We start from the raw sequence: 25,489 nt of genomic DNA, 5'->3' as shown, positions 1-25,489 counted from the left end.
GAAAGGTATTTCAGGACGTCTTTCAAAATTTCCACTCTTGACTGTTGTTCTTCTAAGTTCCTCTGGTAGTTCCAACAGTCTCTTATTTTGTTCTTCTCTTTTTTCCCTCCTCTTCCAAGTCCAAGAGCCCTCACAGTTTTAATCTCTTCTTGACCCAAGTCCCGGTCCCAAAAGTCATCAAATTCCTGTGTACTAGCCGGACACTCTCTAACCACTGCACCGCACTGAACTGACTTTGTATTGCCAGGCTGATGCTTTGGGGACGGGCCACCACTAGACAGACAGAGCACCCGCCAGCCGCACCCAGGGCAGGGGGAACCTGTGAGCAGGATGAGGGCCATTCTGCGTGCTCCACGGCAGGTCCTGCAACTCACCCTTGCCATCATCAAGCCTGATGCTGTGGCTCACCCTCTCTTCCTCGAGGTAAGGACCAAAGAAGGTAAGAAGATCCTGCAGGATCAGGCCAATGGCTCATCCAGCTTCCTGTTCACACAGTGACCGACCAAATGCCCCAAAGCGAAACCCACAAGTAGGACATGAACACAGCGTAAAGGTAAAGGACCCCTGGACGGTTAAGTCCAGTCAAAGGCGACTCTGGGGTTGCTGCGCTCATCTCCCTTTCAGGCCAAGGGAGCCGGTGTTCGTCCGCAGACGGCTTTCCAGGTCATGTGGCCATCATGACTAAACTGCTTCTGGAGCAACGGGACACCATGACAGAGTGCATGGAAACGCCGTTTACCTTCCCGCCACAGTGGTACCTATTCATCTACTCGCACTTTTGGGTGTGCTTTCGAACTGCTAGGTTGGCAGGAGCAGGGACCGAGCAACGGGAGCTCACCTCGTCATGGGGATTTGAACCGCTGACTTTCCAATCAGAGGGGGTCTACTTTGAAGGCCTATTAGCAGGGCCGTCTTAACCATAGGCACCAGGAATGTGGGGCACCCGGGCACCGGGCTCTCAGGTGTGCCAGGCTGAGACTCCAGGGCCCGAGAGTTGGAGCTAAGTTAAGAAGAACAGCGTGTAGTAATAAATTATTATTATTATTATTATTATTATTATTATTCATTTCTATACAGTGGTACCTCGGGTTAAGTACTTAATTCGTTCCGGAGGTCCATTCTTAACCTGAAACTGTTCTTAACCTGAAGCACCACTTTAGCTAATGGGGCCTCCCGCTGCCACCGCACAATTTCTGTTCTCATCCTGAAGCAAAGTTCTTAACCCGAGGTACTATTTCTGGGTTAGCGGAGTCTGTAACCTGAAGCGTCTGTAACCCGAGGTACCACTGTACTGCTATATGTTTTAAAGAAAAAAATCTCAAAGAGGTTTACATTAAAACATCAAATAAAACAATCCAGAATAAAACAAATTAAATGTCGATTTCCCCTCAAGGTTTTCCATTGCTGGGCTGTTGAAATCCCAGCTGCAGTTCACCTCCATGTCAGAAGCTTTTGCGTGTCGTTGGTCCACATATTCAGCAGTGACAGTTGGGGTGGGTGGGGAGGCCTGAACAGATGATTTAATTATTTTAGATGCTTGCTGCTCCAATATTTCAGAGTCGCCACACCCCGAAGGAGATACCTAGAGGGGCAATTTGCCCTTTGTGTCTTTCCCTTTGGGGCTGCCCCACTGTCTGGCATTAGAAATAACTCTGAGCAGCTGCTTACGGAGCAGTTCCAGAGCATAGCTGCCAACTGTCCCTTATTTGACGGGACAGTTCCTTATCCCAGTGCTGTGTCCCGCTGCTGTCCCTTATTGATGATGTCCCTTAAATTTCCCGGGTTTCAAAGGAAGCAGCTTCTCTCCCTCCCTCCCTGCCGGCCAGGGAGGAGGGAGGCTCCAACTGTGTTGCTTGGCTGCGTTGCTCACCCAATAAGGAGTCTAAGAACGACTGGGGGGGTGGAGCTTGCATGCCTTGTGCCGATCAAATCGGCCGCGTTGCCTGGGGACTCGTCTTTGCTCAGCGCTTCCCAGCGGAGAGGTGATGGTGGTTTTCCTTGCTGCATCCCCTTTGCCGGGTTGCTGCGCTGTGGGAACCACCGCCTGAGGCTTCGTTTGGCTGCTGACTGGGCTTTCTCCTTTTGGCTCGGAGGGGCTGAGAATTTGAACCTACCTGTGCTCTGAAAATCCCTTATTTTGACTGCTGATCCCTTATTTTCGAGGCTGCTGGTCCCTTATTTTCAAATCTGTAAGTTGAAGCTATGTTCCAGAGAGCTTTGCCATGAGATACGCTCAAGGTTGTGGCCACTAGATTCGAACCTGGCTCCCAAGGCTGCAAAAAGTCTCCCCACTGTCCGTCTCCTTGTCTGTAGCGTTGGCTTCAGAGCGACTCGTCCTCTTCTCTTCCCAGGCTGTGCACCAGACCATCCTGGACAACCGGTTATTGATCATCAGGAGCAAGGATGTGACGTGGAGCAGGCAGGAGAGCCAGAGGTTCTACCAGGAACACTCAGGTCAGGACCACCCCCCCCCCAAAAAATACCCCATTGCTAAGTCCAGGAAGTAGGTGGGGTCAGCAGAGAATCCAGGAAGGGGCACTTAGATGGCTCTAATCCAGGGGAAACATGGAAGCTGTTTCCTTACTTAGAATCATAGAATTGGAAGGGACCCCCAAAGGTCCTGTAGTCCAACCCTTTGCAGTGCAGGAATGTCAGCTCAGACGCCCATGACAGATGCAACTCATGGCAGTTATCCACTGGTCCAAGCAGCTAGGGGGGCAAGTTAGGAGCCCACTGCAGGTACACAAAGAAATATTATTATTATTATTATTATTATTATTATTAGTGATATTTGCACTGCAGGTGGTTGGACTAGATGAATCTTTGGGTCCCTTCCACCTCTATGGTTTTATTTTTTTAAAAACAATACTTTTTAATAGTTTCCAATGACAAGAATCCAAAAGACGCCTCATTATATCCATGTCAAATCACAATACCAAATCAAATATCAATTAATCAAATATCCAGTTGTATCATTTTGGTCCGTCCGTCCGTCGTCCCCCCGCATGCTAGAATTACAGGTTTGTTTATTTATTTATTTATTCATTCTGCTTCCAAAGCGATACGATACAATAATCTTTAATGTCATTGTCCTATACAGAACACCGAAATTGAAAAAAATCTACATCAGACATTCAAGAACCAGCAAGCCTACTATCCCAGCTATCCCAGCCTGGTTAACCCCCTAAAAACTCTGATACCCCATAACTAAATACAATATACTCCCATACAGACTGCCTTACACTGCGTTTAAAACCAGTTGTATTACAATCGTAATAGTAATTCACTCAACAGCTGCAGTGTTTATAACTTCTACCCGTATTAACACATTTAATAATCCACCTCTGTGGTTCTGTTATTATGATCAATCACCCGCCCCGCACCCAAAGGTCTCAGGGCAGGCTACAACATTGAAATGCAATCTTGTGGGCTCTCCTTCCATGGAGGTTTCTAAGCAGAGGTTGGGTGGCCATCTGTCAGGGATGATTTAGTTGAGACTCCTGCATTGCAGGGGTTGGACTAGATGACCCTCGTGGGTCCCGTTAAACTCTACAGTTCTGTGATTCTGTGGTCTTGAAAATAGTTTAGAACAACTTACGAGCTCGCATGGTCTTGCCTCCTGCCCATCACGCGCAATGTCCTTCATACAGGTTACGAGAAGTATCGAGAACGGCTTACGAGAACAGCTAAGGGAGCTGGGCATGTTTAGCCTGGAGAAGAGGAGGTTAAGGGGTGATATGATAGCCATGTTCAAATATATAAAAGGATGTCACATAGAGGAGGGAGAAAGGTTGTTTTCTGCTGCTCCAGAGAAGCGGACACGGAGCAATGGTTCCAAACTACAAGAAAGAAGATTCCACCTAAACATTAGGAAGAACTTCCTGACAGTAAGAGCTGTTTGACAGTGGAATTTGCTGCCAAGGAGTGTGGTGGAGTCTCCTTCTTTGGAGGTCTTGAAGCAGAGGCTTGACAACCATATGTCAGGAGTGCTCTGATGGTGTTTCCTGCTTGGCAGGGGGTTGGACTCGATGGCCCTTGTGGTCTCTTCCAACTCTAGGATTCTATGATTCTATGATTCCTACATGGAATTAATGCATCCAAGTAGGAACTGTGTCTTGTCTGGGGTAGACGTGAAACTTTTCGTGTGGAGCCTAGGAAGCTGGCTTTTATTGAGTATAAGGGCCGGATTTCGGTTTGATGAGGCCCTGACCTACTGAAGGGCCCTTGATATGTCCAGCTGTCCTTTGTCAACAACAAATTGCCGCTGTTTTTTGTGTTGAATATATGCTATATGGTCATTGATGGACCTAATAGGTATCTCAAGCCATTTGCACATGTCTCCATGCAACTAGTCCATGCAGAATGTAGGCACCCTATATTTAGAAAGGAGCAAACCAGGGATATTTTAGGGAGCGGGTGAGCAGGCAGGGCCCATGACTTGCATCCTAGGAGCCTACACAACACAAAACACTCTTGTTGTATGTAGGTGTAATGGTTCTAGGGGTTGCTCGTGCGTAAATTGGCGCCACGCTTGGCTGAGTTACCTGGGTGAACCCTTTCTGTCCGGACAGCCACTCACTCGTGGCTGTCTCAGTCGCTGGCAGAATCCGTCAGTGGGTGTTTCTTGAACTTCTTCCAGCAAAGAAGCTCTTTGACGTCTAGTCTCCGCCTACTCTCCCTGCGCGGAAGCCTTCTGCGCAGGGAGGGTGTGGGCAGCGGAGGACCCGTGCTCTCCCCGCTGGTCTCCGGCGAGGAGTCATGGAGCCACCTCACTGATTCCCCCATCTGCCCCCCTTCTCCACTGGTGTTACGCTGATTTCCTTCCCCAGAAGATGGGCTGCTTCTCTCCCTCCCGGTACGCTCTCCGGAATCCCTCTGGAGCCCTCCCTCTCCCTCTGGCTCCGATGGCAGTTCCCTGTCAGTAGGTTTTATACTTACTGGTTTTTCATTTTATATTTTGGAAATGTACATCCAGGTTTTTTTCCTTTCAATTTTTTGGGCGCCTCAAGAGAGTGAGGCCTTAAGCTATGGTTTGTTTAACTTATACATAAACCCGGCGCTGCTGAGTCAGACCATCAGAGCATCTCACGCAAAGCTGCCAACCCTCACTGGCAGCATTTGCACGCCAGGGTTTTAGGTAGGAATAATAATAATAATAGTAATAATTTTTTATTTATACCCTACCCATCTGGCTGGGTTTCCCCAGCCACTCTGGGCAACTCCCAACAGAATATTAACAATAGAATCAAACATTAAAAGCTCCCCTGAACAGGGCTGCCTTCAGATGTCTTCTGAATGTCTAGTAGTTGTTGTTCTCTTTGACATCTGGTGGGAGGGCGTTCCACAGGGCAGGTGCCACCACCGAGAAGGCCCTCTGCCTGGTTCCCTGTAACTTCGCTTCTCGCAGGGAGGGAACTGACAAAAGGCCCTCAGCGCTGGACTTCGGTGTCCGGGCTGGACGATGGAGTCTCTCGCGACCTTACCTGGAGATTGAATTTGAGACTTTCTTCATTCAAGGCAGGCGTTCTGAACTGGGGCCCTTCTCTAAGAGTCTGTGCTCAGGGCCCTGGTGTCCTTCAAGAGATGGCTTGGAAGTCACACGAGACAGGAAGGCTCTTGCCGTTTATACACAGCACAGGTGGAGAACCCCTAGTGGTCCTTCTGGCCTCTGGGACTACAGATCCCATCAGCCCTGGCTGGGGCAGATGGGAGTTGGAGTGGACGGCAATAACTCCCGGGAAGGGTTCTCTCAAGACCTATCCCAGAAGCGTGCATTGGTCTTAGGGCTCTCAATCTCTTTTTCAGGGCATTTCTTCTACCAGAGGCTGGTGGAATTCATGGCCAGGTATGTCCGCAGCATATATATATCTCTTTTAATTAATTGAGATTTTTCAAGGAAACAAAAATTGTGTAATAAAATACAAAACACATAATGGGGGCTGGTGGGAGTTGTAGTTTAAAACATCTGGATGATACCAGGTTGGTGCTCTGATTTTTATTATTATTATTATTATTATTATTATTATTATTATTATTATTACTACAATTATTATTATTAATAATAATAATAATATTACTACTACAATTATTATTATTATTATTATTATTTCCATTTCTATACTACTTTATATTTTAAAGAACAAATCTCTCTTATTTTGAAATCATTTTTATTTGGTTTTTACAACGCAAAATTATATTTAAAAAATTCAATTACATATCCATATAAAGAGATTCCCCTGAGTCTCAGGATTTCTCCCCCTCCTTCCCTGGAGTCCCTTTTAAATCATTTAAAACTGCATCTTCTCCAAACTCTGTAACTATTATATCATTCCATGTTTTCCATGGTAATTATTACACTACAAGTGAAATCAAAATCCTGCCAATGTTTCCATCTGCTTACAGCGGTCTCTTTAAAAAGTTGTAAATTCCCCCCCCCCCGCCACCCCCATTCTTTTATAAAGTTTTTGTCCTCTTGGTTCCTGCGTTTTCCAGTCAGCTTTGCCATTTCAGCACAGTCCACCAGCTTGGTTTGCCATTAACGAACAAATTTCAACATGGTTTGCAACATCTGGATAACTCAGTCGGGTAAAACATGGTCTGATAATCCCAAATTTGCAGGTTCGATTCCCATATGGGACAGCTGCATATTCCTGCATTGCTGGGGGGGTTGGGCTAGAAGTGGTGTCCAAACTTTTTTCAAAGAGGGCCAGATTTGATGAAGTGAAGGGCTGTGAGGGCCGACCAAAGGGACAACCAAAGTGGTTAGCCTTTTTTTAGGATTGAAGTTGTTGAGGTTTTTTTAGGATTTTACTCCAGGAAATAAACTGCCACAGGGGCCAGATTAAACTGACTGGGCTGGATTAGGCCCCCAAAACAGGCTTTGGACATGCCTGGGTCCCTTCTAACTCTGCAATTCTATCTATGGAATCATCAAACCAAACAACCCAGACTAAAACTAACTTCCTTCCTTCCTTCCTTCCTTCCTTCCTTCCTTCCTTCCTTCCTTCCTTCCTTCCTTCCTTTCTTCCGCGCATCAAAATGCTTAGCAAATATACAGCTTGAGCATAGGCAGAGAGAAATTAAACCTAACGTCCGTGGGCCAGATCCGGCCCAATCGCCTTCTCAATTTGGCCCACGGATGGTACAGGAATCAGCGTGTTTTTACATGAGTAGAATGTGTCCTTTTATTTAAAACGCATCTCTGGGTTATTTGTGGGGTATAGGAATTCATTCATTTCCCCCCCTTCAAAATATAGTCCGGCCCCCCACAGGGTCTGAGGGACAGTGGACCGGCCCCCTGCTGGAAAAGTTTGCTGACCCCTGAATGAGACACTCCATCAGTACACTCCTCCCGTGTTGAATCTCCAGAGACACAGCATTCATCCTTTTTTTATAACTTTATTGCAAAACAATTTACCGTATTTTTCGCCCTATAGGATGCACATTTTCCCCTCCAAAAATGAAGGGGAAATGTGTGTGCGTCCTATGGGGTGAATGCAGGCTTTCGCTGAAGCCTGGAGAGCGAGAGGGGTCGGTGCGCACCGACCCCTCTCGCTCTCCAGGCTTCAGGAAGCTCTGCGCAACCCTCAGGAGACGGGCTCCGAGGGTTGCGCAGAGCTGCCTGCAGTCCCGGGCTCAGCACACTTCTCCCCATCGCCAGCCCCACAAGCTCGGGGGACAGCGGGGAGGCGGAGCACGCCTTCCCACTGTTCCCCGACCTGGTTCTTCCAGCCCCGCACCTGGGGGGGAAATAAAAAGATAGAACCTCAATGACAACTAAACATTAACTAACAACACATCGCGTAACATCACACACACTTTTGACTTCCGATTCACCTCATTGTGCTTTCTACATATTCTTCACCTTTACTGTTATATCTGTTACATGCAGACTAAAACTATTTCAAGCATCAAGGAAAACATTTCTGTGCCTTCTCTTAAGTGACGTTTTGCTTTCCCCAGTCGACAGCCTGCCATCCAGAGATCTCCACTTGGTTGCAATTGGACCTGTGCCAGTCGCAAAAGGCAACTGGCGCCTGGCCAGTTTTGAACACTGGGAGGGAGATTTCCTGAGCAAGGCCACCTGGGGCTTTTAAGGTTTATCGCCTGTGCTTTTGACTTGTGCATGGAAGCCTGTTGGCCACCAGTCCGGCTGCTTGCAAGATCCGTGTGACGCGACCCCCTGACCTTCCTTGCGCCTTCTCTCTCCTCCTTTCCAGCGGCCCCATGAGGACATACATCCTTGCCCACGAGGAAGCCATCCTGCTCTGGAGGTCTCTGATGGGTCCCACCAAGGTTTTCCGTGCCCAGCACACAGACCCAGAGTCCATCCGCGGGTCGTTCGGCCTCACGGACACTCGGAACACCGTCCACGGCTCAGGTGAGTCCGGGAGGGATGGGAAATGAGGAGCAGGAGAACTTTGGACAAGCTCTCCAAGCAACCTGTAAAAGATTCCTTTGCAAAGGAGCCCCGAAGACTGAGCCCAGCAGAAGAGGCCTAAGGAATCGTCGTAGCCAAGGGAGAGGGGTTGTTTGTATCAAGGGATCCATTGCAGGGGGTGGGACTCTCCTGGTCTGCCCCACAGAGGACCTTAAGGTCCATGAATAATAGTTTAGAGGTCCCAGGCCCTAAGGAAGTCAGACTATCCTCCGCCAGGGCCTTCTCAGTGATGGCTCCGACCTGGTGGAACGCTCTGTCCCACGAGACCAGGGCCCTGCAGGATTTAACCTCCTTCCGCAGGGTCTGTAAGACAGAGCTATTCCACCTGGCTTTCAATTTGAACTTAGCCTGATCTTTTATTCCCCTTCCTTCCCTCCCTCTCCCCTTTTTATGAAGATCACCCGCTCTGGGATCCCACAGCTAATTCTCCCCTGGTCTCCTCGCTGGCCCAAATAGGACCAATTCAGCCAGCCAGTGATTTCCAACACCTTGAAATCGAAGTGGGATTTTTACCGGCTGCCGGTGCAGCCAGCTGATTTCGAATTCCGCTCCAAAGATCAGCCTGGCCCCGCACTCGCTCACATTTCCCCCCTCCCTTGCAGATTCGGCAGCATCAGCCAGCAGGGAAATCGCCTTCTTCTTCCCAGATTTCAACGAAGACCGGTGGTACCAGCAGGAAGAGCCTCAGCTGCGGGAGAGGGAGGTTGGCCGTGGCACCAAGGCGATCCCTCACCACGTGCCCAGAGATGGCTTGGCAGAGGCAGACTGAAGGACGCTTTGCACGGGAGACACTGCCAGAATGGATGCAGGGATTCTGCTCTGGAGACAGGGGTCTCCTCCTCTCTTCCCCAAAATGAGCACCAGCACTAAATATGTCGCCGCTTACTCAGGGATGGCGGCTGAGGTGTGTACGTCTCCCCCCTGGATAAGAGCAGACATCTGCCAGGCTGTGCCAGACCCAGGCTGGGTTCAAGGATGCCCATTATATGGGGGTCTAAATTTCTTATTGACTTTGTTGTTGTTGAGTCGTTTAGTCATGTCCGACTCTTCGTGACCCCCTGGACCAGAGCACGCCAGGCACTCCTGTCTTCCACTGCCTCCCGCAGTTTGGTCAAACTCATGCTGGTAGCTTCGAGAACACTGTCCAACCATCTCGTCCTCTGTCGTCCCCTTCTCCTTGCGCCCTCCATCTTTCCCAGCATCAGGGTCTTTTCCAGGGAGTCTTCTCTTCTCATGTGGTGGCCAAAGTATTGGAGCCTCAGCTTCAGGATCTGTCCTTCCAGTCAGCACTCAGGGATGACTTCCTTCAGAATGGAGAGGTTTGATCTTCTTGCAGTCCATGGGACTCTCAAGAGTCTCCTCCAGCGCCATAATTCAAAAGCATCAATTCTTCGGCGATCAGCCTTCTTTACGGTCCAGCTCTCGCTTCCATACATCGCTACTGGGAGAACCATAGCTTTAACTATACGGACCTTTGTCTGCAAGGTGACGTCTCTGCTTATTGACTTAAGCATGCCTTTTCTCTTGGTTGCAACTGCCATTTCCACAGCTCTGTGCCAAACTATGTACCCATGCCCACGTGCCGTCTTCACTGTGACCCACAAATTCCCAGTAACATTTACTGGGCAAGGGAGGGGTGGGGTGCGTCATCAGGGTTTCATTGCCAAAGGGAGAGGTGCCTTGATTCAAGGTTGTCTGAAAAACATCATTCCTAATAGCGATAAACTCAACTTTTGATCCAAAACGTGTGTGGGCTTCCTGTCGTTTCTTGGTGAAGATAAAGGCAGATCCTCTGCACATTATTATTTAATCTGTGATATTTTAGTGTATTTTTGGTTTCTATGGAAGACGCCCAGAGTGGCTGGGGAAACCCAGCCAGATGGGCGGGGTACAAATAATAAATTATTATTATTATTATTATTATGCCCAGACGCACTCTTTCCTTTTTGTTTTCCATGGTAGAGAACCAACTCTGGAAACAAACTCAGGAGCTGAATCGCAGGCAGTCTTGCCGCTGTCGGGGGTGAGGCTGGGGCACAATGCTTAGAAAGACCTGCTGGCAACTAGGTTAAGTGGAAGCGGCTTGGACACAAATGCAGAGATAAAAGTATAAGAAGATCCTGTTGGCTCAGTATCCCTGAAGGAGCGTCTCAACCCTCGTCGTTCAGCCCAGACACTGAGGTCCAGCTCCGAGAGCCTGCTGGCAGTTCCCTCCCTGTGAGAAGCCAAGTTACAGGGAACCAGGCAGAGGGCCTTCTTGGTGGTGGCGCCCGCCCTGTGAAACGCCCTCCCACCAGAAGTTAAGGAAATAAAACAACCTGACTTTTTTTCCTATATAAATTTTTTATAAGTTTTTTAACATATCATTTTCCACAGTAATTAAACATACTTTTACATCTTATACAATTTTTGACTTCCATCAATCTCGTCTGAAAATTTTCCAATCTAATCTCTTAGTATACATTTCTTAGTTTCCCTATTACATTTAAGTCTCATAGCTGATATCTCCATTCTTTTTCTACTTTGTAACCTTTCCTATATTTCTCCTTACAAAACTTCTTGTAGTCCTACTGGCGTAATTAAAACTATCTGACTTTTAGAAGACATCTGAAGGCAGCCCTGTTCAGGGAAGTTTTTAATGTTTGATATTTTATTGCTTTTATTATTATTATTATTAATATTCTGTTGAGAGCCGCCCAGAGCGGCTGGGGAAGCCCAGCCAGATGCACAGGGAATAAAGTATTAGTAGTAGTATTGGTATTGTTATTACCCATCTAGGGCAGCATTCTGTTCTCGCAGGGGCTTAACAGATGCCTGTCGGAAGCCTACAACAGGATCTGACAAGAAGAGCCCTCTCCCCTTCTATGGTTTCCAGCATAACTCTCCAACTGTGGTTAGTAAGTGCTGATAAAACCTTTCCCTTGTGAAGCTGCCTCATCTTTCAAAGCGGACCAAGTTGGTGGCCTCTGCTACGTCTTGTAAGAAGTGAATCCCAGAGTGCTTTGATTTAGGTACCTTTCAGTTTACACTGGGAAACAAAAAATTTGTTGCATTGACACCTGCAGTTCTAATCTACAGTGATGCCTCGCAAGACGAAAATAATTCGTTCCGCGAGTCGCTTCGTCTTGCGATTTTTTCGTCTTGCGGAGCGTGGATTCCCCGGGCATTAACAGTTTTACGAAAAAGAAAGCAAACTCACAAGACGTTTTCGTCTTGCGAAGCAAGCCCATAGGGAAATTCGTCTTGCGAAGCACCTCGAAAAACGGAAAACGCTTTCGTCTAGCGAGTTTTTCGTCTTGCGAGGCATTCGTCTTGCGGGGCACCACTGTAATTTCAACATGCTGATTTCAGATCTGAAGTTGTTTTTTGTTCTGTATGCCCTAGTTTTTTGGCAATTCATGTTATTCACTCTTCACCATAATCTTTGTTTTTCACAATGCAAGTATTCAATATTTTATTAAACACATAGGCAAAATAGTACAATATGAGTATAAATGTAAATGACTTATATAGCATTGAACATGATGTGTATAGCATTGAAAATGACATGTTTATCTAGGAACAGTTGGAGGTATGCAAAAAAAATGTATTCCCTTGTTTACACATTTTTGTCTACTTGAAGAAGCCATGGTCCGATCTGAAAAATACAAATATTTAAGTTGCAAAACTATAAAAATAAAGAAAAATTAAGTTTGCAAAACAATAATTACCATGTGGTTAGGGTAGATCAACGTGTCAGTGTCCACTTATCCCCAGTGTAAATATGACATATCGGCAAAAGTCGGAAAATTAAAGATAACTATAGCATGTACACGAAAATTGATTTCAGATTTGAAACTAGCATTGAAAGAACATATAAGAACAGTTGAAAAATCTCATGCAACAGAAAATGAAAAAAAAAATTTGTTCCCCAGTGTTATGGATGAATTAAGGAGAAAGCGAATGGAGAAAAAGCCCTTCTCCCTCTCTCCTAACACCAGAACTCCTGGACACCCAACAAAGCTGAATGTTGGAAGATTCAGGAGAGGTAAAAGCAGCACATCGTCAAACTGTGGAACTCACTGCAGCAGGAGGCGGTGATGGTCACCAACATGGAGGGCTTTAAAAGAGAATTGGACAAATTCAGAGAGAAGCGGGAGAGGACAATCAATGGGTACTAGCCACAATGGCTCTGCTCTGCCCCACAGCTGGAGGCTGGAAAGCGCAGGAGGGGAGAGTTGTTCTTGCTTCCTATGATAGGCATCTCTTTGGCCACTGTGAGAAGAATAGGATGCTGGACAAGATGGGCCACTGGCCTGATCCAGCATGCTCTTATGTTCTTAATGAATAAGTTTGTTTGTTTGTTTGTTTGTTTGTTTGTTTGTTTGTTTGTAGCCCACCCATCTGGCTGGGTTTCCCCAGCCACTCCGGGCAGCTTCCAACAAAATATTAAAATACTGTAATACATCAAACATTAAAAGCTTCCCTAAACAGGGCTGCCTTCAGATGTCTTCTAAAAGTCTGGTAGTTGTTGTTCTCTTTGACATCTGGTGGGAGGGCATTTCACAGGGCGGGTGCCACCACCGGGAAGGCCCTCTGCCTGGTTCCCTGTAACTTGGCTTCTTGCAGGAAGGGAACCGCTAGAAGGCCCTCGGCGCTGGACCTCAGTGTCCGGGCTGAACGATGGGAGAGGAGACGCTCCTTCAGGTATACTGGACTGAGGCCGTTTAGGGCTTTCAAGGTCAGCACCAACACTTTGAATTGTGCTTAGAAATGTACTGGGAGCCAATGTAGGTCTTTCAGGACTGCTGTTATATGGTCTTGGTGGCCACTCCCAGTCACCAGTCTAGCTGCTGCATTCTGGATTAGTTGTAGTTTCCAGGTCACCTTCAAAGTTAGCCCCACGTAGAGCGCATGGCAGTAGTTCAAGCGGGAGATAACCAGAGCATGCACCACTCTGGCGAGACAGTCTGCAGGCAGGGTGGTTCTCATCCTGCATACCAGATGGAGCTGGTAAACAGCTGCCCTGGATACAGAATTAACCTGCGCCTTCATGGACACCTGGGAGTCCAAAATGGCTCCCAGGCTGCACACCTGCTCCTTCAGGGGCACAGTTACCCCATTCAGGACCAGGGAATCCCCCACACCCACCCGCCCCCTGTCCCCCAAGAACAGTACTTCTGTCTTGTCAGGATTCAACCTCAATCCATTAGCCGCCATCCATCCATGAAAGTTACTGACATGTAAGGTGGGCTCAGAAAGATTCAGAATTAAATGTCTTCCTGATTTTAACTGCTTGGGGCTGCAAAAACCATGGTTTTCAAACACTTGGCTATTATGGTTCTGCAATACAACCATTCTGCTTGGCCCGAGGCTGCTGAGAAAGGCAGCCTGGATGAATTAAAATGGCATCTGCCAGAAGCTGATGGAGATTTCTGGGGCATGTCAGAAATCTGGAAGTTCCAGGGTGAAAAGTAATAAAAAGCAAATGACATTTCATCACTTGAAACAAGGGTGCACAACTCAATTATGTCAGCATTGATTTGGGTCAATTATGTCAGCACTGATGTGGGTCACATGGGGGTTTAATAATGAACGCGCTACTGTCTCCTGAACGCCCTGCTGTGATTTCTGCTCCGTGGGGAGTGAACTGAATGACCGACGGGAGCAATAATGTAACTTCACACAGTTGCAAGATGAAAATGATGAAATTAATTGCATCTCTCATCAAAGGGTGCTTCTGACAAGGGCACAACCGAACAGAGGCACAGCGGTGCAGCCTGTCTCTGGCGAGCAAACTTTTAATGGCTCCCTTGGCCTCTCGTTTGATTGTTATGGAAAAATATCCTGGCTAACGAACCCCCGACGGCGATGCCAGCTCCTCCCCATAAGCGCACCCCAGTGATCTGCCCCATAGAGATGCCTCCCGGCTTTTGGGTGCAGGTCCCGAGGGGAGAGATTCAGCGATGGGAAATTCCATGCTGAAACCAAAGCTATTAAACTGCTATTTAGAATAACCAGTTAATGACACCGGGGAAGAACTTTTAGAACTAAGATGTTCAGCAAACTCTTCTGGTTGATTTGCAAATGTTGAACTGGTTGCATGAATTGTTCGATGCAATACCACCTGGACTATTTGGAGTCGGGGGCGTCAAGAAAGCTTCTCACTGGTTGACCACAAACTTGACATGAGCCAACTGTGTGACGCGGCAGCTAAAAAAGCCAATGCAATTCTGGGCTGCATCAATAGGAGTATTGCATCTAGATCAAGGGAAGTAATAGTGCCACTGTATTCTGCTCTGGTCAGACCTCACCTGGAGTACTGTGTCCAGTTCTGGGCACCACAGTTCAAGAAGGACACTGACAAACTGGAACGTGTCCAGAGGAGGGCAACCAAAATGGTCAAAGGCCTGGAAACGATGCCTTATGAGGAACGGCTAAGGGAGCTGGGCATGTTTAGCCTGGAGAAGAGGAGGTTAAGGGGTGATATGATAGCCATGTTCAAATATATAAAAGGATGTCACACAGATGAGGGAGAAAGGTTGTTTTCTGCTGCTCCAGAGAAGCGGACACGGAGCAATGGCTCCAAATTACAAGAAAGAAGATTCCACCTAAACATCAGGAAGAACTTCCTGACAGTAAGAGCTGTTTGACAGTGGAATTTGCTGCCCAGGAGTGTGGTGGAGTCTCCTTCTTTGGAGGTCTTGAAGCAGAGGCTTGACAACCATATGTCAGGAGTGCTCTGATGGTGTTTCCTGCTTGGCAGGGGGTTGGACTCGATGGCCCTTGTGGTCTCTTCCAACTCTATGATTCTATGATTCTATGATTCACGTGGTGGGGTTTGCTGCTTCGTTTGACAATGTCCTGACTCAGTCCTTGAGTACAAGAAAGTCCTTTATCATAGAATCGCAGAGTTGGGAGGGAATCCGAGAGTCATCTAGTCCAGGCCCCTTAAATGCAGGAATCTCAGCCATGACAGATGGCTACTCAACCTCTGCTTAAACACAGCACCCAGTTAAAGTATGGCACTTTTTGAAGGCCTAGATGGCTTTCAAAGGGGATTAGACTAATTCATGGATGAGAGAGCTATCAATGGCTACTATAATAATAATAATAATAAAAAATAATAAATTGTTATTTATACCCCACCCTTCCCGGTTCAGAAAACCGGGCCCAGGGCGGCTAACAACAGATTTAAAACACTTAATTGATGCAACAGAAAAACAGCATAAAATACAGTATAAAACATGAATAACAATAAATTCAGAATTCAAAAATCAATTTAGGGGGGAAATCCAGCCAATAAACATTAGATGATCACCAGGTCTAGCTGGCTAAATTAGTCCTCTTTGGGCCAGCGAGGAGACCAGGGGAGAATTAGCTGTGGATTAGAACTGGTAATCTTCATAAAAAGGGGAGGGGGAGGGAAGGGAAATAAAAGATCAGGCTAAGTTCAAGTTGAAAGCCAGGCAAAATAGCTCTGTCTTACAGGCCCTGTGGAAGGAGGTTAAATCCTGCAGGGCCCTGGTCTCCTGGGACAGAGCATTCCACCAGGTCGGAGCCATCACTGAGAAGGCCCTGGCCCTGGTGGAGGGTAGTCTGACTTCCTTAGGGCCCGGGACCTCTAAACTATGGTTGTTCATGGACCTTAAGGTCCTCTGTGGGGCAGACCAGGAGAGGCGGTCCCATAAATACGAGGGCCCTATGCCACAAAGGGCTAGCTTGTAATCCTCCTAGCTCAGTTGGTAGAGCCAGTGGCGTAGCGTGGGGGGTGCAGGGGGGGCCGGCCGCACCGGGCGCAACATTGGGGGGGGGGGCGTGCTCGCCGCCTCCAGAGTCACCGAAGAGGCTCGGGCGCAGGCTGTAGCAGAGCCCCATGTCTCGCGGAACCGACGAGCTGTGTGCGCGTCCGGGCTGAAGGCGTCTGGCAGGCAGCAGCTCTCAGCACTCACCGCGGTCCCCACGCGTCAGGGCCGCGGAGGGCGCGCCAGGCAGCCCCTCCTCACAACCCCGCCGCTGCTGCTGCTGCTGCAGCTGCTGGGCCATGTTGCATTTTCCTCGCCTCTCTGCCCTCCTCCTCCTCCGGGCAAGCGGCGTCGTTTGGGCGGCAGCGCCAGCGGCAACTCGCCTCAGATCACCTGACACGGACCCACCGCCGCCGCTGCGGCTACCTTACCGTAAATACCCCAGCCCAGGCAGCAGCAAGAAGAAGCTGGCAGCGGCAGCAGGTTAGGGGTTAGGGGCACAAATTACTTGCCTTGCCCCGGGTTATGGGGCGAAATTACTTGCCTTGCCCCGGGTTAGGGGGCGCAAATTACTTGCCTTGCCCCAGGTGCTGACAACCCACGCTACGCCGCTGGGTAGAGCACGAGACTTTTAATCTCAGGGTCATGGGTTTGAGCAAACCCACATTGAACAAAAGATTCCTGCATTGGCGGGGGTTGGACTAGATGACCCTCGTGGCCCCCTTCCAACACTATCATTCTATGAGTCTTACCAGTTTCTGGAAGCTGCAGGATGGGAGGGTGCTGTTGTGGTCAAATCCTGCTCCTTTGGGCCACCGTGTTGGTGACTGAGAGCAAGATGCTGAACTAGTTGGGTCACTGGCCTGATCCAGATTGTGGAAGTCAAAGGACGTTGCCTCTAGCAAAGCAAAATCACACCTATGTTATTTATTTTTAATGAAAATGTTAATTTCTGGTGCAGAATCAGCTTCAGGGGGAATGCAACATTCTTTCTCTATTAGGCATTGGAGGTTCACATCACCAGAAATCTTGTGCCTGAAAGACACACCTATGTATTTATAAGCATTGATTGATTGATTGATTGATTGATTGATTGATTGATCAATCGATCAATTTCACAATATTTATACATTGCTTGGTTGCAATGGAAGGTCAAAGCAGTGTACAAGAAGGACTAAAGCAGCAAAATCCCTGATTATGAAATTAAATATTTGTTGTTGTTGTTGTTGTTGTTTAGTCGTTTAGTCGTGTCTGACTCTTTGTGACCCCCTGGACCAGAGCATGCTAGGCACTCCTGTCTTCCACTGCCTCCTGCAGTTTGGTCAGACTAATGCTGGTAGCTTCGAGAACGCTGTCCCACCATCTCGTCCTCTGTCGTCCCCTTCTCCTTGTGCCCTCAATCTTTCCCAACATCAGGGTCTTTTCCAGGGAGTCTTCTCTTCCCACGAGGTGGCCAAAGTCTTGGAGCCTCAGCTTCAGGATCTGTCCTTCCAGTGAGCACTCAGGGCTGATTTCTTTCAGAATGGAGAGGTTTGATCTTCTTGCAGTCCAGGGGACTCTCAAGAGTCTCCTCCAGCGTCATAATTCAAAAGCATCAATTATTCGGCGATGAGCCTTCTTGATGGTCCAGCTCTCACTTCCATACATCAGTACTGGGAAAACCAGAGCTTTTACTATGCGGACCTTTGTTGGCAAGGTGATGTCTCTGCTTTTTAAGATGCTGCCTAGATTTGTTTAAATATTTGTTGTTGTTTAGTCGTTTAGTCGTGTCCGACTCTTCGTGACCCCATGGACCAGAGAACGCCAGGCACTCCTGTCCTCCACTGCCCCCCGCAGCTTGGTCAGACTCATGCTGGTAACCTCGAAAACACTATCCAACCATCTCGTCCTCTGTCGTCCCCTTCTCCTTGTGCCCTCCATCTTTCCCAACATCAGGGTCTTCTCCAGGGAGTCTTCTCTTCTCATGAGGTGGCCAAAGTACTGGAACCTCAGCTTCACAATCTGTCCTTCCAGTGAGCACTCAGGGCTGATTTCCTTCAGAATGGAGAGGTTTGATCTTCTTGCAGTCCATGGGACTAAATATTTCTTACTTGGTTTTCAAAAAGTCTTGATTTTCTTTATTTTTAAAGTGCACCCACAGGCCTTAATTCTAAGGAGCAAAAGAGTTAATTCAATAAAACATACCAGAAAAGCTCTTCCATATTTCAGGGCCAAGTGAGTTCCACAACTTCCCTCTTCCCCCAGCATAGGAAAAGACCGCACGTTTGGTATGTTTAAAAAATGATTTACTTACTAACTCTTAAAAGGTCAGGTTCCTGTGCTTTTACATACATCAGCCAGAAAAGTCACACAGGCAGTAAAAAATGGTTTTTCTACAAAATGATGGCAGTTCCTAAATGATGGGCATAGGAACTCAAGAGTGGTTGGAGAGAGAGATGTAAACTGGAGGAACCAGCTCAGACCTCTTCACACATTGAGCTTCTCATATACACTGAAGGAGAACAACAACTTGATTACCTCGTTCCTCCCCAGATGAGGGGAAGTGGACAGAGCTAAGCCTGGCAGGACAGCTTACTCTATGGTATTAACCCCTTCATGCACTAATTAGACTTAAGCATGTTGGTTATATGAGGCTGGTTGTCATACAAGTTGGAGGCCGTACTACTTCTGAACACCAGTTTCTGGAAACCAGAGGAGAAGACAGTGCTCATGTACTCATGTTCTGCTCCCTGATTTTCCAGAAGAGGCATCTGGCTGGCCATTCTGAGAATAGAATGCTGGACTAGATGGGCCATTGGCCTGATCCAGTTGGCTCTTCCTATGTTCCTATTTGCTTTAATTTATTTTGAACTGTTCTTAATGCTGTATTTTATATTGCTGAAGCCCTCACTGGGGCCTTCTGGAGAAGGCTGGGTAATAAATCTGTTGAGGAGGATAAGGATGATGACATCTTCTGGAGAACTTCGTCTACTTTGTGATGGGTCCCGCTGACATCAATTCCACTGGGCTGTGTGCGTTTCCCCAGATTTCTCACCTCTGCTGGCAACGGGAGCATGTTTCCCCTGGGCCACACAAAGCATGAAATATCTGCTCCAGCTCTTAGCAGCTTCACAGCTCAGGGAGCACAGCACCCGATTCCTCACCTTATGCAGGTAAGACGAGGGCAGCAATAGGGGGTTGCTGAGGTGAACTTCTGGCCAGGAGTCTTAGGGAAAGCTGGGATGCTGTTCTCACCTCTTAAGTGTCATTTGCAATGGGGAAGTCTTTGTGCGCACACAACTGAAGGATCTAAGCCAGGGCCGGATTTAGGTTTGATGAGACCCTAAGCTACTGAAGGTACTGGGGCCCTTGATATCTCCAGCTATCCTTTGTCAACAACAAATGGTCACAGTTTTTTGTGTTGAATGTATGCTATATGGTAATTGATGGACCTAATAGGTATCTAAAGCCATTTGCACATGTGGCCATGCAACAAGTCCATGCAGAATGTTGTTGTTGTTTAGTTGTTTTGTCCTGTCCAACTCTTCATGCCCCCCTGGACCAGAGCACGCTAGGCACTCCTGTCTTCCACTGCCTCCCACAGTTTGGTCAAACTCATGCTGGTCGCTTTGAGAACACTGTCCCACCATCTCATCCTCTGTCGTCCCCTTCTCCTTGTGCCCTCCATCTTTCCCAACATCAGGGTCTTTTCCAGGGAGTCTTCTCTTCTCATGCGGTGGCCAAAGTCTTGGAGCCTCAGCTTCAGGATCTGTCCTTCCAGTGAGCACTCAGGGCTGATTTCCTTCAGAATGGAGAGGTTTGATCTTCTTGCAGTCCATGCAGAATGTAGGCACCCTATATATATAGAAATGAGCAAATGTGTGATATTTTTTGGGAGCAGGCTAGCAGGGAGGGCCCATGACTTACATCATAGGAGCCTACACAACACAAAACACTGTTGCTGTATCTAGGTTTTATTTTATTTGCTTTTATATTTTGGAAATGTACATCCAGGTGTTTTTTTCCTTTAAATTTTTTTAAGAGAGGGGGCGCCTAAGCTATAACTTGTTTAGCTTATACGTAAATCTGGCACTGATCTAAGCGGATCCTTGGATGGCTTTCAAAGAGGATTAGACAAATTCAGGGAGGAGAGGGTTCCTAATGATTGCTAGCCAGGATGCCTAAGCGCTGCCTCCACAGTTGCAGGGAGCAGTGCTTCTGAACGCCATTGGCCTGATCCAGCCGTCCCTTCTGATGGGAGTTTATAGTCCAGCAACACCATGAGGGCACATCTTTGATCAAGGGTTTTCTCCAGACAAGCTGTTTATTGTGTGTTCATCCTACTTTGGCTGCAGAAAAGCATATGCAGAGGTCAGATTATATGCTGGTCTTTATGGAGCGTTTGTTCTGGTTTGCTTTAGCAGGGCGTTGGCATGGCAATGCTCATTCGCCCTGACTTCCCTGCTGAGTGTTTATGCACTCATTCCCCTCCTTCCCCACCCCCCCGTACTGCCCTATCGGTTTCCAAACCTCAGCTTATTTTGAACAGAAACAATATTTGACTATTTCCTCTTTCTTCCTTTTTATTTTTTAATTTAGATTCAGTAAAGCAAACCAATATATCCATAAAGAAATATTCATACCATTAAAACAGGTTGAAAGCAGCATAAGACTTTTATCAGTAAACTTACTGTTCCAAAACATTCCAAAACATATCAATTTCCCCAAAAATCTATTAGGTTGATTTATGCTAATTTAATCATTGTTACTATATGCTAGGTTTCCCCCTAAACCATTCCCATGCCCCTCATTTTTAGCCATCACAATCTTTGCAGCTGTTATAATGCTGATTACTATTTCTCGATCATTTTCTGGGGTAACATCCTGGGGTAACGCAGTAGAAATATTTTGGCTTCTAATGGGATATGATGTCCTAACATATCAGAAATACTAGCCTCAATAGGTTTCCAAAATATTTGCATTTGAGAGGGGTTCCAAAAGTTGTGTACATTGTTTGCTTTATGCAATTCGTTATTTATTCTATTCTAAAATTGTGTCCGGTCCAGTCCCCCATTCATTCCACATCCCACAAAGGCAACAATAACAAAATGTCAGCTAAAACAGCAAAATGAAAAGTACAGACAGGCGCAGTAGATGAAAAGAGCTCAAAGGAGCGTTCTCCAGCATAAGAGCTTTAACCTGTCTAGGCAAATCCTTTGCTGACATAAATAGATGTTAAGCTAAGAAAAGGATAAGGGGGTTGGGATGACTGACTCTTCTGCGCAAGATGTCCCACAATCAAGTTGTGATTGCAGAGAAGGCCCCTCCTTCACATCCTGCCAAGTTCAAATGCAGGTGGGACATGAGGAAGAGCCCCCCTTTCTTCCAGCAGCTCTAAGGGAGCAAGAAGGCTGATGTGGAAGAAGATTTAAGGGTTAGAAGGGATCCAAGGGTCATCTAGTCCAACCCCCTGAAATACAGGAATCACAGCTAAAATGTCCATGACCAACCTCTGTTGGAAAATCTCCAGCAAAGGAGAGTCCACCACCTTCTGAATGCGGCAGCTAGACTGGGGACTCGGAGCTGCTGCCGAGACCACATAACACCGGTCCTGAAAGACTACGTTGGCTCCCAGTACATTTCTGGGCACAATTCAAAGTGTTGGTGCTGACCTTGAAAGCCCTAAATGACCTCGGTCCAGTAGACCTGAAGGAGGGTCTCCACCCCCATTGTTCAATCCGGACACTGAGGTCCAGCTCTGAGGGCCTTCTGGCGGGTCCCTCCCTGCAAGAAGTGAGGTTACAGGGAACCAGGCAGAGGGCCTTCTTGGTGGTGGCGCCCACCCTGTGGAACGCCCTCCCACCAGATGTCAAAGGAATAAACAACTATCTGATGTTTAGAAGACATCTGAAGGCAGCCCTGTTCAGGGAAGTTTTTTAATGACTGATGTTTTAACGTATTTTTAATCTCCTGTTGGAAGCCACCCAGAGTGGCTGGGCGTCCAGAGTGGATGGGCGGGGTATAAGTAAAAAATAATTATTATTATTATTCTCATTATTCTGAGAGAGTCCATTCCACTCTCACGCAGGTCGCACCGCCCAAAGAGTCTTCCTAATATTTAGTTGGAATCTTCTTTCTTGCTATATGAATCCATTGGTTCTTCTGGAGCAGGTGGAAACAAGTTTGCTCCATCCTCCATGAGACGCCTCTTCAGATATTTGAAGATGGGTTCCATAGCACCTCTCCTTCAGGCTAAACACCCCCAACTCCCTCAACAGTTCTGCACACGGCTCAGTTTCCAGACCCTTGATCGTCTTGGTCGCCCTCCTCTGCAAACCTCCTAGCTTTTCAATATCCTTGTCAAATTGATGGAGGAGAGGGCTCTTGGAAGGCTGCTAGCCACCATGGCTATGTTCTGCCTCCACAGTCAGAGGCAGCAATGCTGCTGAATCTCAGTTGCTGGAAGCCACAAGAAGTGGGGTGTTGCTATTCTGCTTGGATCTTGCTTGTGGTTTCCCATAGGGGCATCTGGTGGACCACTGTGAAGACAGCATGCTGGACTGGATGGGCCGTTGGCTTCATCCAGCAGGCTCTTCTTAGATTCTTATGTACTTAAAAGAAGAAGAAGAATGAGGAACAAAGGAAGGAGACACTGGGGTATTCCTGCAAATTCAAGCTATTGCTGCCTGCCAGCCCGGTGGAGCTTGTGGCGGATGTCTCCTTTGTCCAACCTATGGGCTTTTCTGAAAGGAAGGTTTGCTGAAGTAGTGTGCATGTTAATTGAGAGAGGGATATAGCTATGCTTTGTGTAACATGACCACCTTGTATATTTTCCCTGGGGATCACCCCCTATTGCTATTAGTCAACAACTGCATTGTTGTATTCATGAGGAAAAGCAGGATTGTCTGATCTTCATATCTGGGACCAGCAGGACATCTCTGGGAAGTGTGGGGTTGTGAGGGGGGTTGCGGGACAGCAGTGGTTGTACTTCCACTAACTTTGGACTATGCCACACTCTCCATGTCCCTACCAAGTGTGTCTGGCCAAGGGAATACCCCAAAGATCTCAGAGCCTTGGCAGGTTCATATGGGACATTGCAGCCCTTCAGATAGTCTAGGGCTAAGATGTTTGGGGGTTTATGAATCATTACCGGCACTTTGGATTGTGCCCAGAAACAGAGTGCTAGGCAACAGAGCTGTTGTAACAAGGGAGTTGTATGTACAACCTTCCTTTCCTCGCCAGAAACACCATAACCAGACACTGGAGAGACCTGTCAGGAGTAAGCATGGACCAATGGTACCAAATAGTATGGGAAACATCCCTACTAGAAAAATTAACCAATAAACTGAAACTGACACAGGGACAAACAGAAGAAGACGCCTTTACGCCGGTATGGCTCACCTTTATCACATACACAGCCCAACAAGACAATGACAACAATCCACCAACAGCATACAAATCAATATGGCTAACCTGATCCAAAACATACACCCACCCACCCCACTCACACACGAAAACAAAGACCACCACAGCCAATCACAAACAAACAATGACACCCTAGGCCAACCCCAACCTCTCTCCATAACCACCAAAGGAACACAAGTGAACAGCATGAGCAACTCTGACACCAAACCCTACATATATTAAGCAAAATAGAAACATCGCCACCTGACCCACCCCCACCCATCTTCCCCCCCCCCTTCAGCCCTTTCCCCCCTTAATGTCTCAACAAATGAAACTGATTTGCAAAAATGTTACATGGAAAAAATACAAGAGAGATTACACATACTTCTGTAAAACAAGAAAATATTGAATAAATAATAAGCCTCCTGAAAAAAACAAAAAAAAAAAACCCCTTGCTTTTCTCCATTAGATGTTGGGACAGCACTAAGCAGGTAACCCTCCATGTTGTCTTTTTACATCTCCTAGGACCACCTGGTGATGGATGAATAAGAAATCCAATAAATACAAAATAATTGCCAGGATAAGAGCAAGTGCAAGAGGTGACGCTCAATCCCTACCTCTTTGTGAGCAAAAAACCTCCATCCTGTTGCTTCCACACTTCTTGTTTCTCCTTCTCTACACAGATTAACTTTCCCATGGAGGTCAGGAATGAGACCCAGGTGAAGGAGTTCATCTTCCTGGGCTTCTCAGGCGTCCCACATGGCCAGATTTACCTCTTTGTTGTGTTCCTAGCAATTTACTTGGTCACTGTTCTTGGAAATACCACAATAGTCACCTTGATCCAGCTGGATTCACGCCTCCACAGCCCCATGTACTTTTTCCTCAGCCATTTATCCTGCTTGGACGTCTGCTACTCAACCGTCACCGTCCCCAAGATCCTGGTAAACTTCTTGCGCCAGAGGCACACCATTTCCTACAACCAGTGCATGACCCAGATGTTCTTCCTGATGACCTTTGCAGGCTCCGAGTGCGCCCTGCTGGCCGTCATGGCCTACGACCGCTATGCCGCCATTTGCCAGCCTCTGCATTACAGCAGCCTGATGAGCAGCCAGGTGCGGATCCCGCTGGCCGTTGCTTCTTGGATCTGGGGCTTCCTGGACTCGGCCATCCACACCACTCTGGCCACCCACTTGTCCTTCTGTGGGGCCAACCAGATTGACCACATCTTCTGTGATGTCCCGCCTCTCCTGAAGATTGCCTGCAGCGACACCTACGTCAACGAGATCACGCTCCATTTGGCCAGCATCTTCATGGGCCTGAGTCCCTTCTTGCTCATCCTCCTCTCGTATGTCTACATCCTCTCCGCCATCTTGCAGATTCGCTCGAATACCGGCAGGCAGAAGGCCTTCTCCACCTGCGCTGCTCACATGATCGTTGTCACCCTCTACTTTGGCATGGCCAACGTGAACTACAACCACCCCAGCGCAGGCTACTCCTTGGAGGTTGACACCCTGATCTCCACACTCTACTGCATCATCACCCCTATGCTGAACCCCCTCATCTACAGCCTCCGCAACAAGGAGGTGAAAGAAGCCCTGAAGAAGGTTCTGGGGGGGCAGAAGAACGAATACACTTCTACACAGAGGAAGTGAGAGGTGGGCTTTGACCAAGGCATCTCTGTTCTCCTCTGAGCCTGCCATTGCCCTTAGTGATTTCAAGGTACAGTGGTGCTCCGCAAGACGAATGCCTCGCAAGACGAAAAACTCGCTAGGCGAAAGGGTTTTCCGTTTTTCGAGGTGCTTCGCAAGACGAATTTCCCTATGGGCTTGCTTTGCAAGACGAAACATCGGGCGAGTTCTTGCGAGTTTCCCCCCCTTCCCCCCCTTTTTCTAAGCCGCTAAGCCGCTAATAGCCGCTAAGTCGCTAATAGCCGTGCTTCGCA

At 47.6% G+C, this 25,489-nt stretch overlaps 2 protein-coding genes across 3 annotated transcripts; both read left to right on the top strand.

Moving 5' to 3' along the window:
• Positions 1 to 247: 247 nt before the first annotated feature.
• On the top strand, positions 248 to 10,188 carry NME6 (NME/NM23 nucleoside diphosphate kinase 6). Of its 2 annotated transcripts, none has more exons than XM_079993147.1 (5): positions 248 to 423; positions 2,352 to 2,454; positions 5,806 to 5,845; positions 8,220 to 8,380; positions 9,043 to 10,188. In XM_079993147.1, exons 1-5 carry the CDS (start codon positions 331 to 333, stop codon positions 9,207 to 9,209), a joined length of 564 nt encoding a protein of 187 aa, XP_079849273.1. In that variant the 5' UTR covers positions 248 to 330; the 3' UTR covers positions 9,210 to 10,188. The 2 variants fall into 2 exon arrangements, with proteins under 2 accessions (XP_079849273.1, XP_079849274.1); XM_079993148.1 differs by lacking the exon at positions 248 to 423 and adding an exon at positions 430 to 553.
• Positions 10,189 to 24,004: 13,816 nt separating this feature from the next.
• Positions 24,005 to 25,245, top strand: LOC307225173 (olfactory receptor 5T7-like). Its single transcript, XM_079993018.1, has one exon. It carries the CDS (start codon positions 24,243 to 24,245, stop codon positions 25,197 to 25,199), a length of 957 nt encoding a protein of 318 aa, XP_079849144.1. The 5' UTR covers positions 24,005 to 24,242; the 3' UTR covers positions 25,200 to 25,245.
• Positions 25,246 to 25,489: the final 244 nt, after the last annotated feature.

This window comes from Podarcis cretensis, assembly GCF_951804945.1.
Source record: "Podarcis cretensis genome assembly, chromosome: 10".
NCBI classification, from domain to species: domain Eukaryota; kingdom Metazoa; phylum Chordata; class Lepidosauria; order Squamata; family Lacertidae; genus Podarcis; species Podarcis cretensis.
This window is presented reverse-complemented; position numbering and strand designations above follow the sequence as displayed.